The following is a 13,409-nucleotide window of genomic DNA, read 5'->3' as shown; positions in this document are numbered from 1 at the left end:
CTTGCATTATATAGACGAACGCGCGAACGGCGTTTGCACAAAATTTTTGGGTCTGCAGAAATTTTTTTCAAACTGCTAACGTTAATGAAAAAATAATATATTTTTTTAAAGAGAATTAAAAAAAAAAAAAAAAAGAAAAACAGTTTATTTCTGTTAAAGCCTTTCACCAAAAGCCTTTTAAAGCACATGTGTGAAAAAATTAATGGTTTCAGCAGTTTTCTACAGTTGGTGAAAAATAAGAACTAACTATATGTTATTGTAAAAAAAATTAATGATTTAAAGCACTTTTTTTTTGTCTTTTTCATATTTGAATAAAAATTTAATTCTTTATTCACAAGGGTGAATTAGGCAAAATAATTATTTGCAGATAGGATTTGTGTTTGCAGAAATCTTTTCATTTTATCTAAGTCTGGTAAGAAGGACGCTAGGAAAAAATCTCACTTTGTTTCCGAATGCGAGCTTGGTCCCCCTCTTGATGACGGTGATGGCCCTCATCTTGACCTTGTCCGAGTTCTGTCTCACCAGGGGGCGCATGGCGCTGTACACCAGCGACAACTGCCCGGCACTGATGTACCGGTTGACAGTGGCCTTGGCACCGGCACTCAGCATGTTTTCCGTCTCCACTTGGGACAGGGCAACTTCCTTGTCAGAGGCAGCGATCAGGTAGAGGGACAGAGTGGTCAAAGGGTCATCTGAAGGACAAAGTTCCTTACAATATTGAGCTATTACATTACACACACATGAGCAGCATCCTTGCTTTTTTTTTTCTCTGCGAGACTTTCCCCAGGGGCATGGGACTTTAACCAGTGGCGTAGCTAGACCCGACTTTCGGGGGGGGGGGGGTTACTTCTTTTATATATATATATATATATATATATATATATATATATATATATATATATATATGTATATATATATATATATATATATATATATATATATATATGTATATATATATATATATATATATTTATATATAATATATATATATATATATATATATATATATATATATATAATATATATATATATATATATATATATATATATATATATATATATATATATATATATATATATATATACATATATATATATATATGTATATGTATAATCGCTTGGAATTTTTTCCTTTTCTTCTTTTTTTTTCTTTCTCTTCTCTCTTCTTTTTCTTTTTTTTTTTGAGACTAACTTTTCGGGGGGGGGGTTGTCCCCAAACCCCCCCCCTTAGCTACGCCCCTGACTTTAACTCAGTTTTTGGGGAACGTTTCATGGAAAAATCAGTTTTATTTTAAGAAGCTTTCTAAAATGTGCAAAATGAAAAGGAATTATATAAATAATTGAAATACATTGTCAGCTCAGTCATTCCAGCCGAGGACTGCAGTTTCGTGCTTATTAACACTCATCAGCCTGGCTTGGGAAGTGACTGAGCTGGAGGTGGAAAACCTCTTAAGGAAACCAAGAGTGCCAAACAAACCGGTAGCTAACATAGAATTAGCATAGACCAGACGAGAGACCTAGTTACCAGTTTGTTTGGCACTCTAGGCTTCCTTAAGAGGTTTTCCACCTCCTCACTCACTCCTATGCCGGGCTGATGAGTGCTAATAAGCACGAAACTGCAGTCCTCGGCTGGAATGACTGAGCTGGCTGTGTATTTCATATATTTCTGCCTTAGCCCTGGCTATAGGGGGGTAACTTATTGAAAAGACAAATAAGGTTGGTAAAAGTTTAAGGCTAAAAAAATCAAATTATATTTTTTGCAATCTATCAAGAATTGGAATGGCTTTTTGTTTCTACAAAGTAGTGAGGGCAATTAGAAGTTTGTAATTGCTCACAAAAAAGAAAAGAAAGAAAGAAAAAAAAAGAGACATTAAATTGATAATACAATTTTTGTACAAAAGCTATTTTACAATTAAAATCTTAAAAGTTCTTTCCAAAAAATTTAGAAAGTTGGAGTTTTATTGAATGCAGGCCCGACAGATTATATATACTGCACTTTTTGAGTTTACAAAACTACAAGGCATCAGCAGCAATTAAAGGTTCCAAATTTTTGACTTTCCATGACTACAGCCAGTAAATTTCTATGACTTACACAAGATGATTTACCAAAACAAAAACAATTTTCATAAGAGTATACATCAATATTTTATAAAATTAGAAGTTACTTTAACCTGAGCTATGGTTTGCAATTTTTCTCAGAAAATGTTCAAAGTAAATCAAAAAGTAAAAAGATTTGAATTTATAACTGTTTTTTTCTTCTTTTTTGGCAAAATGAACACATACGCACAAAATACACTAAGCCATCTAAAGAACAGTTAAAGTTTCTTCACAAGAACAAATGGTTCTAGTTCTACAGGGTGCATACTCACTTTTTAAAGTCAATTAAAGAGTTGTTCGAGACTTTTTAAGGAATCTAAAAAAATTTTAAGGGCCCAACCATAAATATTTAAACAAAGTGTACAAATGTGTTCCAATTGTCCAATTTCCAAAGTGTTTATTTATTGATTCAACATTAAATTTTCTCTTTACTAAATTAAAAACCAAAATTTTTAACTGTACGTTGTATTAATATGTAAATTAAACAGAATAAGAATTCAATACATTAAAGTTCAGCTATAACTTAAGCGCTGAAGCTGAAAGCACAGTGGCATAAGTGGCTGTTTCACATTAATTTGGTGATTTTCTATTCTTTGTATTTAGTAATTACATTAAAATTAATAGACAGCTTATTCTGAAAACATAAGATAAAATTAAGATTATTTGTTTAAAATTTAGTATTCTCCCTAAAATAAATAACTGTACTTATAACTTAATGACAACTAAAATTAAGTTAAAAAATAAAAAATACACTAAAATAAAAAAAGATAATTTAATTATAATAAGCAACTTAAAAACTTCAACCATAGCATGGCAATTTTTGAAGAAGCACGTGTATGATGTTGGCCTCTCTCCAAAACACAAAGATTTTACCTATGCAAAGTCAAAATTCAGAAAATTGAATTTAAATAGTAGGAATCATTAAAAAAAAATTTATCAAAAAAAATAGATGTAAATTTTGTAGAATGCGGAAATTTCTTGCAAAATGCATGTTTAATTCATTGAAAATTGCTTTCCAATACAATTTTCAATGAATGTTCATTCATTTCAATGAATGTTCAGGACCTTCATCCCTGCTAAAATTGAAGGTCTAAAACGTAACGGGGAACAAAAAAGTTAAGGAGTGAGGAAGTTTAAAAACAATTGTGTGTCAATTCCTTCAATTTGAGGAATTTGCCACCGATTTTACATTCCAAGTAGAAGGGAAATCTCTTGAGATACAAATTTTGACTAATGCAGCAATTTGCGAGTGATTAATGGATTTCGAATCTCAACAGTTCACATGGTAAAACACTGCAAAGAACAATTGTGAAGCGGTAAGATCGATTGCCATAAAAAGTTACTCAAACAGACACTCAAATACTATGAACATAACTTAGACTTTTTAAATTACGAAAAAGAGCTTACCAATCTCCATGGCATGCTCTGCCTTCTTAATGAGTTTATCTCTGTCTTCCTCTCGCCTTTCACTGGAACTCACTCTCACTGTAGAACCAGCGAACAGAGTGCACAGCAAGTACTTGTCGCACACCTTAAAATTACAACAACACGTATCAATTTACTTAAAAATAAGGCAAACTTGTGCAGGTTGTAGGGGAATGTAGGGTAAAGTGAAATAGTTAAGATAACTTACACTTCTCAAAATGATCAAATTGGAAATTCGTTTTGAACATTATAGTACATGAAGACAGATTAATATATTTTTATAAAACTTGCATTGAAACATTTCAAAAAAATTTTGACAGTAAATTTGTACCTTCAAAAAAAGTTGGAAAATTTTCCCTTCTTTTTTTTCATGGGGCAAAGTGAAAAAAATAAACTATTTTACTAATGAAATACTTTCTATTCAATTAGTCAAAGATATTTTTGATCAAATAGATGAGTAAATAAAGGAATGAATGAATAAATAAAGATAAAATGAAACAATAAACGAATAAATAAATAGATAAATATAGTGAAGCACCGTTTATACGTTTCTCTTTTATACGTTTTCATCAATTATACGTTTTTCAAATTGGTCCCTGAAAAGTCTAATACACATTTACCTATACCTATTATACATTTTTTCGTTTGTACGCTTTTCTCATATAGTCCCTTCAAAAACGTATAAACGGTGCTTCACTGTAAGTTAACATATGAGAAAAATGAAATAAATGGATAAAATAGTGAATGAATAAGAAAATAAGTAAATGAATTAATAAATGTAAGGGAATTTTTAAATTAAAAAATCTATATAAAATATCTAACTAATGGATATATAAGTGATTTTATGTAATATTGAATAAGTAAATGAAATGGACTATTTCACTTTGCCCTGCATGCACTTGACTAACTGTACAAAGCATTTGAAATATTACATAAAATCTCGATTAATATTTAAAATGTTAATTTAAAAAACTTAATCATTTAATAATAAAAAAAATTTTTTTTGACTCTCACAACAAAATATTACAATATGAGTATCAATTTTTGAAAATTGCTAGCTAGTAGGCTTTTAGAGGTATCATCAGATTTTTAGAGGTATTTTTTCTTGACTAGAATAGACTACATGTGTTATTACATAGTTAAAATATCACTAGGCAGGTGGCGCTAAAAGCAGAGTAAATATTTCACCATTTCATTTTGCCTAGCTACTTCACTTTATCTTACACTCCCCTATATGGTAGAAAAATGCAGATAATTATTGCACTAAAAGTATTTTTAGAAATAGATAAATTATTAAAGAAATTTTAATGATGCATTATACGCAGCAAACTAATGTCTGACTTTAGAAAAGCTTTTTACACATTTTTGTTTAAAATCTTTCTTGAAATTATTTTTTTGTTTTAAATGATTCTACTTAAAAAAACTTCACACATTCAGCTAACAGCTTTTTAACTTACTACACTTATATTCCTACTGGAAAAACATTCCTAAATAAACTGTGCTGAAAAAACAAACAAAAAAACTTACTTGCACAGACATCTGTGTGCCATTTGCTGTTTGTCGAGGAGGTCCAAACATGTTGAAAACGGTGGGTGTTTGTGGAGGGGTGATGGGGAACACTGACTCGATGGAATGAAGGAATATTTGATACGTCAGGGGCTGTCTGCCTGGTGGTATTGAACATCCAGATACAACAGGTTTTATCTGAAAATGAGAAGGTAAATTGAAAAACTTTAGAATATATGAGACACTTGTTCCAGTTTTTTGAAGTACATAATTTAGCCCCTTGACATGCAACTACCGTTTCGGAGATCGTATAACAGCTGTCAAAGTATAACGGCACAGAAATGAACAACATCTCTGAGACAGAGTCCAATGGCACATGAAATGAGTGATGTTTTCAGTCATTACAGAATGTCAAGAAGTTACAGTTAATGCATACGTAAAGTTAACATAACAATTAAATACTAATAAAACACGACTTTTATAGAATAAAAATGGAACATAAGTTGATTTACAAAAATGTACATTGATAGAAAAGTGGTATACAGTCGAACTTATAGATCTAAAATTTCATGCGACACAAGAAAAAATTGAGTTAAAGAGATTTCAATAAAGCTACAATAATAAGCAACTGGAACAAAGTCAAAGAGTTAACAAATTCTTTTGGTATTGAATATACCAAAGTTTCAATAGCTGAACATTTTACTTTATGACATGTTGTATTTACAGGTTTTCAAGGCAAAAATTGTCTTCTAATGGTTACCGTTCAAAAATGTTGAGATTTTTTTTACTTTATCCCCAGTCACAGAGAATTTAGACATTAGAGCTGCATAAACCCAGAGTAAAAAAAAAAAACCTGCACACAACAGCTCAAAAGTTAAACTCATTAGGCTTTTTTACTGTTCAACAATACAATGTCCCCGAATCCCAGTTTCCGAGGGAATAGAATAGCTAGAAGTCCTTGTACATAGTTTTCCCAGGCAACATGCCTCACAAGACTTGTACAACTATATCACCCCAATGTTAGAATGGATGCTCTTTGTCCCTAAGTTTTGCTGTTAAAAAAAATCACTGGGAATCAAATCCGTGTTATTTCTTCTGTTTTCCTTCAATTACAGATTGTTGGTTGGTTGGTTAGTTGATTTATTTTTAATGGTGCAAGAGCCCTTGAGGGCTACACTGCCCCAAATGATTTTTTAGAATAAATTATAGACATACATATAAAGTCAGATAAAAGTAAGCGCGTTTTATGGAGAAAGGTACAAACATGAGTAGTTTAAAATAAGTAATAAAAAACCTGTAGATGTTAAAAACATTTAAACAACGTATGAAACAATATGTTGACAAAAAACTTTGAATAACAAGAAAAGGAAATAGTTACATTTTGACGACATGCGGCTGCAGTAGCCAAACTGGGATGTTGGCGCTCGCCAAATTGGCTTGTACCTTCGGGTAGTGCAATACGATATAAATTCAAGTTCATGAGAACCGGCTCTCTCTCCTTTCTGTTTTGGAATTCCAGAGTGTGTGTGCCGCAGGTTTTGCACACACTCATAGCAATATCATGTCTTTACCTTTTCTCAATTAAAGTTTTTCAGCGTTGAATAAAATGTTTTGAGTTCTAAATATCAGCGTGTTTTTTGTGACATGGAATAACAACAAATGCCGCAGACACAAACACTAAATTAAAAAGGAGAATCCAATCTCCTGGAGAAAGGAGTACAAATTGCGATGGGGAAGATCTCCTCAATTACAGATTGAAAGTTAGTTGCATGTTAGAGAAATGTCAGCCAATGATACAGTTTGGCTTTTTTACCACTGCTTACCATTTCATATTCCACATAAGGTTGTACTTCCAGCTTGCAGAGTGCCACGCCAGGAATGGCATGGATGGTCAAATTGGCAATGCCGCAGGCCCCCATTCCGTCACAGGCACTTAGTCCTATCAAATAGATACCATGGCCGACAAGAAAACCTGTAAGAAGAATTACAAAGTTATGTTCTAAAAAGTAATTTTAAGACTAGCTGCACACATCCATGAAATTCACCCATTTTCAATGTTTTCAAATTGTTCATCATACATTTTATGAAGGGAGAAGTTATCAAGGGCGGATTCAAGGGAGGGTCAAAGGGTCAGCTGACCCCCCTGTGACAAAAATTTGAAGATTATAATACAAATACAAATACAAAAGTGTCGACCAGCAACAGGCTCTGGGCCCAGCTAGACTGGTCCTAGTCCATTGACAATCCCCAGTGAAGATCAATGGCCCTCCTAAAACTATCTACTCCCTTGCTCATTACCACCTCTTCCGGTAAGCTGTTCCAAGGTTCCAATACCCTGCTAAAATAATAATTTTTCCTAACATCCATGTTAGCCTGAGATTTAAATGGCTTAAAACAATGACCCCTCGTCCTGTTTTCAGTGCTAAACTTCAGCCCCGTAACATCTTTCGTTTTAATAAATTTAAACAGCTGAATCATGTCCCCTCGGTCTCTTCTTTGCTCAAGACTACATTTTTAGCCTTCTAAGCCTGGAATCATAATCTAAGTGGGAAAGTCCACTTATTAACCTTGTAGCCCGCCTTTGAACCCTTTCCAATACATTAATGTCTTTCTTAAGATAAGGAGACCAAAACTGAACAGCATACTCCAAATGGGGTCTTACCAAACTTCTATATAAAACTTCTATATAATTATTTAACTAAAAATAGTAAGTGCACATAAAATCAATGTAAACCTTGCTTTGTTTGGTTCTGTAAGGTATTTATTCTCAGCGCATCATAATTCAAGAGACTGACTGGGGCTATCGCTATTTTGAGTTCTTTGTTCATTTTCAAAAGAACAATCATCTCCAATGAGCTTAATGTTTTTCAGAGTACTCTTCCACCAAACCACATGTCGTGTGTGTGTGTGTTGTGTGTGCTTTTTCTAACCATTTTATAGCTGTAATGTCATATATTCAAACTTACGGTAACATGACCAGCACGTTTGCCTGCAGAAATATGAATTTTGGTGAAAATTTGATCCACCGCGCAGGTTGCGCCATTGAAAAATTTGGCGAAGGGAGAATATATAATGTGAAAGGATTTTGATCTCAGCCTGGGGGGGGGGGGGGGTCTCCGTAGCATAAGGGTGTGTGCCATCCCCTTTGTCGGCATCCCTGCTTAACTGATACTTTTTTTTTTTACGTATGAGGGGTAATGTTGGCTATTGAAACCCCCTTTACAAAAATTTCTGGATCCGCCCCTGGAAGTTATCCATATTTGAAATGGACCTGTAGAATGCATGACATAGTGCATGGAACAATTTTTGTAGGCTACATTAGAAGTGGTCCTGTGCAGCATTTCTCAACCATTTTTTTTTTTTTTAATCTAGGTCTGGCAAAACTTTTTGCAAAAATTTCATAGACCAGTGAGGTTTTTTTTATTATCTTTTTCACTTTGTAAAAAAAAAAGAACCTTGTAGAGTGTCGAAAATTTATGTCCTTTCTTTTTTCTTTCTTTGCAAAAAACTAAACAAATGAATAAACTTTCTCAAGGCCGTTGTGAAAAAAAGTTAGCGGCAAGTGAGAATTTTTTTTTTCTTTTTTTTTAACAGAGTAAATATAAATGAATAAAATTTGACCTGATATTAAAAAAACTGTCACAAAACACTTAAATGTAAAGATAGTAGATGGCTAATTATTGTAATAACTATCCATAAGAGAGTACGCATTTGAGAAAAATCTTTGACAATTTAAAAAATGAACCACAAAATTCATGCATAACACATCATATAGGATATTAAACTAACTCTTAACTCTGTCAAAATTTCATTTATTTGAATTATTAAATAAGCAAAAATGACTGAATTTTAAAAAAATGTAAATTTTTAAACTCAATCTGTGACAATATTGTTGTAACTTTTAAACTAATATTTATAATAATTTTCAGGTCACATGAAAATTATTAAATGATAAGGGTTTTTATTTTAAATTTTTTTCCAATAACATCTTAAATCATGTTTTACTTTTAAAAAATATATTATTTCAAATGAAATTGAACTTTTAAATTTTGGATTACCTACCTAGTTTTGCAACTTAGCAAATATTCGAATTTTAACTGATTTCAATAATGATTAAACTTTAATGTTAGAAAACAGGCCCATTGAAGAGCGAGACTTAAACTTCATTCATTAGAACGTAAACCAACAAATGAAACTTAACAGCAGGAATATTACCTTCTTCAAGAGACAATACAGACTTCCCATGCATCGTGGTGAATGTGAATGATGATGAATATCCTGTAAAACACACAAAAATTAGCATACAAATATCCAACTAGTGATTATTTTTTGTTCAGTTAATATACCAAAAGAAAAAAAAAGAGTACCTTTGACTTCCCATTTCACTGACTTCAGAGTTGTTTTCACTGCATTTATGGTCGCATGCACTGCAACAGGCAGGCCTGCTGGAATGCTGTATGCGCCTGTTGTGGGATGCCTTTGGATGGGGATTGAACCATCTGCTATAACAGAATCTATGATAACCTGAGTGGCAAAAAAGTAAAATAGAATAAAATAAGCATGATTTAAGAAGTAATGTACAACAAAATCAGCAATGAAAAGTTTGTATAATAACCGGAAAAGAAAGATAATGTTTTGGTTATTTACAAAACTGCATTCCAGGGAATAACACTGTTCGGAAGTTCAAAAATACTGACCAAACTTTTAAAATACTGACTAACTTTGGTATCATAATTAGCAAAATTATGCTTCTTAAAATGGATGATTATTCTATTTGTCAAGTATGACAATTCTTAATTTGGAATATAAACCTAATCTGGAAAATCTGAGAGAGTGTAGTATAAAGTAAAACAAAATTTAAAAACTTTTTTGATGTAGTCCGAACAGTGAATGAAAACAAGTCAGCGAATGAACAGTTTATTTATTTGCTTACTAAAACAAATTTCTTCGCCGCATGTAGCATTATTGAAAGTTCTAGAAAAACAAAGAAATGATTCTAATAATATGTCTAGTACAACAATAACCAATTTATTACTTTGAATGAAAATCTTTTAATGCTTTCTTTTAAAATTTGTTAAATATTTAAACGAACTCTTTTGAAACTATAACTAAGTAATACGAATTATAACCATGTGAAGTATTTAAGTAAAAGTAGCAAAATTATTTTTATTCTACAAGAAAAATTACAAATAAATTGTTCATGTCTATGCAATAATTTATACACATTCTAACAATGAATATTAAAACTGAACAAATAGTAACAAGAATAGCAGACACATATTTTGAAGTTACAAAAAACCACTTTCTCAATGCAAAAAAATGTGAACTTGTGATAAAAAGCCATCCAATGAAAGCAACTTTTTTTTTTCAGCCACAAGTTCATTTCTTAGCATTGAAAAAGGAGTTCCTTGAAATCTCAAAACACCTACCTGGTAATTTTTGCTTATTTATGTTTTTAAAGATTGTCATTTTTTACGAGGAAGATTTCTTTCAAAAAATCTGTGAAAAAAAAAAAAAGAACAGTATACAGAGCAAATCATTTTGATTGCTTACCTGAGGTATATTTTTACTTTCGACCAGTACCATGACCGAAGCAGTTTGACTGTGAAACCTGTTATTGGCGTTGAAAACTCGGAGCTCAAAGGTCAGCACATGCCCAGCCTTCAGACTTTCGCAGGGGATGACTAATTTCGGCTTGCTCTGCAGTTTTCTGGGAACTAAAAGAGCTTCGGTGGAGTTTTTCTTGTAATTGTAGCATATCGGGTAATTCTAGGTGAGAGAAGCAATAACAATGTTACTTACACACACTGAAATGTTTCATCATTTTAACAGAAGTAAATGAAGTTAAGCAGAAGTACATGACATGAAATTAAGACACAATTTAGATACAAATTTATGACATTTCAAAACAATCAAAGTTTTAAAAAATGTACATCACATAACAGTATCATTTCCTTACATTGAAGTTTGGTTTTGTAATTTTTGTGGAAAAAAAAAATTCCTTTTTTATGCAAAGAGAAGCAAATATTTCATCTCATGTGTTACTATATATGAAAAAGTAATAATTTAAAGGAAAAGTAAAAAGTCCAACAAAATGTATTGATATTACTATCAAATATTTACATGCAAGTTTTAATTTTTCAATAAAGATATTCAGTATTATTTGTTTAATTAAACTGAGAAATATGTCGACTCAGTGAAAATTAATTTAATTTTATACAAAAATCTTAAATCATAGGGAAACAATTTTAAAGTAAATGATGATAACAACAATGATAATCAATATAATCATAAAATAAACAATAACAAGGGTTTTTTGTTTTTGGACACTTGATTCTTCACTTTTAAAATAAATGAACCCTGGTTCAAATCAAATAGGAAGAACAGGGAAGTTATAAATAAAGGTACCCTGTTTAGAGCTACATAGAGCTTGTTCTAATACATAAACAAACATATGCCACTGAAACTTAGTATATATCTTGTAAGGACCAAGAGAAAAAGAAATATGCCATAAGAAAATACTTGTTCATGTCTTTTAATGCTGGGTGAGAACTTTTTGGGAAACACTTTGAACATGTGATTGAAGCAAATGAAAAGTACAGTGAACAAACGCTGCGATACAATAAAGGTTTTTTGCTTCTATATTACTATTTTCTTCTTCTTGAACCTTTTTCTCACCAGGTAGTGCAAATTTGAACAAGTTTTCTTAGAGAAAACTTCATTTTTCCATGCTCTATACAATGTGTATGCCAAGTTTTGATTATTTATTTCTCATAGAAAGAGCTCCAGGTAGATCCAAACAAGATAACTTCCATCATAACCACTTTGGTACAATAATTATTTCATGAACCAGTAAATGATTAAACTGAATTAGATATCACTTAAGATTATTATAAATTAATATTTTTACTGTATTTGGTTTTTAAATATGATTAAACTTTTCATTGCTGCTTCTTCAGAAGCAGATTAGTTCAATCTGCTCCCATAAAATGGCAGAAGCCTGTAAAGTTTCAATGTTTTAGGTCTATATCCTTGATACCGAAACATTTATCAACCAAGTGTGGACAATTCAAATCAATTGATTTAAATTGGTGATTTTAACAGGGGATAATTTCATAAACTAGGAAAACTAAATGCTAGTTGTAGAAAACAGTGTTTAAAAGTTTTAACAATCTCTCATGATTTATTTGCCTTTAAAAATAATTATAGCTATTTTTTCTTTCTTTCTTTTTTTTAATTTGAAAAGAAAATATTTTATTAGAAATTTTTATAAACAAAAATATGCAATTACTTAAAATGTTCTAAATATTATTGATATTAGGTTTGCTTCAATGTCACAAGAAGTTTTTGGCATTAGATGAATAGGATATGAACAGACAAGTCCTTATTTATTTATTTTTTAAAAGATTTCTCAAAAAGATTATTCAAACATTAAGATACTAGCAGTTAACTAAGCTAGCAATTAACACATTGAACAATAAAGAAAAAGAGTATACATAAAATTCAGGAAATTCTAAATTTCTAAATATTTTACTCATGATTAACTTTTAAAACATGGAGTGAGTTAAAACGAAGGCTTTTAATAATGTCAAAATATGCTGTTCTTAACTAAGATAATCATGATAAAAGCAAGTTGACTTTTATGAGTAAGAAAAATGTCATTTCTTAAATGATTTTCACTTAACAATGTCGTTGATCTTGAATGCCCTTTTTTTTAATCTATTCCTTTAAAAAAGGTATTTATACACTAAAAAATTTTTTTTTTCAATTCTATCTCTACTTTCCTGCGTGTAGTTGGTGTTTAAATGCAAAGAATTAAGGCAAGAATTGGAAAAAAAAATCCAGAACCAAAGAAATTACTTTATCATAGCATTTCCATTGATAGATCACAGGAATACCAGCATTCAGATTTTCACTCTCCAATACCAAATTTCCGGCTTTGTTCCCGACTACTCTCTTGGCAGTTCCTGAAAACGGCAGTTAACTTGTTAACTTTTAGCAAATACAACAGAACAGATTTCAACAGTTTAAGTACATGAAATAATAACCCGATGGTTCAACTGGCAGCGAGACATACCTTTGATGGCCGCCTTGAGTTTCATTGGTTCAACACGCAGATGTATCTTGGATTCTGTTATGTTCAACATATTTGAAAAGAAGGCGTTCGCAATGAAGACGACTTCAGTGTTTTCTATGGAAGAAATAAGGGAAAAAATGTTTAGTTCATTTCATAACCATTTTTGCAACAGGAATTGTATGTCATACAATTCTTAATTCGTATGCAAAAGATGCATGTGCTCTACGGTACTGATTAAGGGGTCAGAGTACCTTTCAAACATTTTTCTTAAATTTAAGTAAATTTTATGTTTTTTTGAAACCAA

General features: G+C 31.3%; 1 protein-coding gene across 1 annotated transcript in view; it reads right to left on the bottom strand.

Annotated features, from left to right (window-relative positions):
• LOC129217760 (uncharacterized) overlaps positions 1-13,409 on the bottom strand; it is a 38,188-nt gene that overhangs the window by 15,978 nt on the left and 8,801 nt on the right. Inside the window, exons 5-13 of the mRNA XM_054852101.1 lie at positions 13,106-13,219; positions 12,889-12,995; positions 10,582-10,797; positions 9,396-9,552; positions 9,244-9,306; positions 6,852-7,000; positions 5,050-5,226; positions 3,505-3,628; positions 442-692 (exon numbers count right to left, since the gene is read on the bottom strand). Coding sequence (XP_054708076.1) covers positions 442-692; positions 3,505-3,628; positions 5,050-5,226; positions 6,852-7,000; positions 9,244-9,306; positions 9,396-9,552; positions 10,582-10,797; positions 12,889-12,995; positions 13,106-13,219 — 1,358 coding nt within the window. The remainder of the gene's footprint in view (positions 1-441; positions 693-3,504; positions 3,629-5,049; positions 5,227-6,851; positions 7,001-9,243; positions 9,307-9,395; positions 9,553-10,581; positions 10,798-12,888; positions 12,996-13,105; positions 13,220-13,409) is intronic.

This window comes from Uloborus diversus, chromosome 2, assembly GCF_026930045.1.
Source record: "Uloborus diversus isolate 005 chromosome 2, Udiv.v.3.1, whole genome shotgun sequence".
In the NCBI taxonomy this organism is placed as follows: domain Eukaryota; kingdom Metazoa; phylum Arthropoda; class Arachnida; order Araneae; family Uloboridae; genus Uloborus; species Uloborus diversus.
Note: the sequence above shows the minus strand (reverse complement) of the source record. Positions and strands in the feature narration are given on the sequence as shown.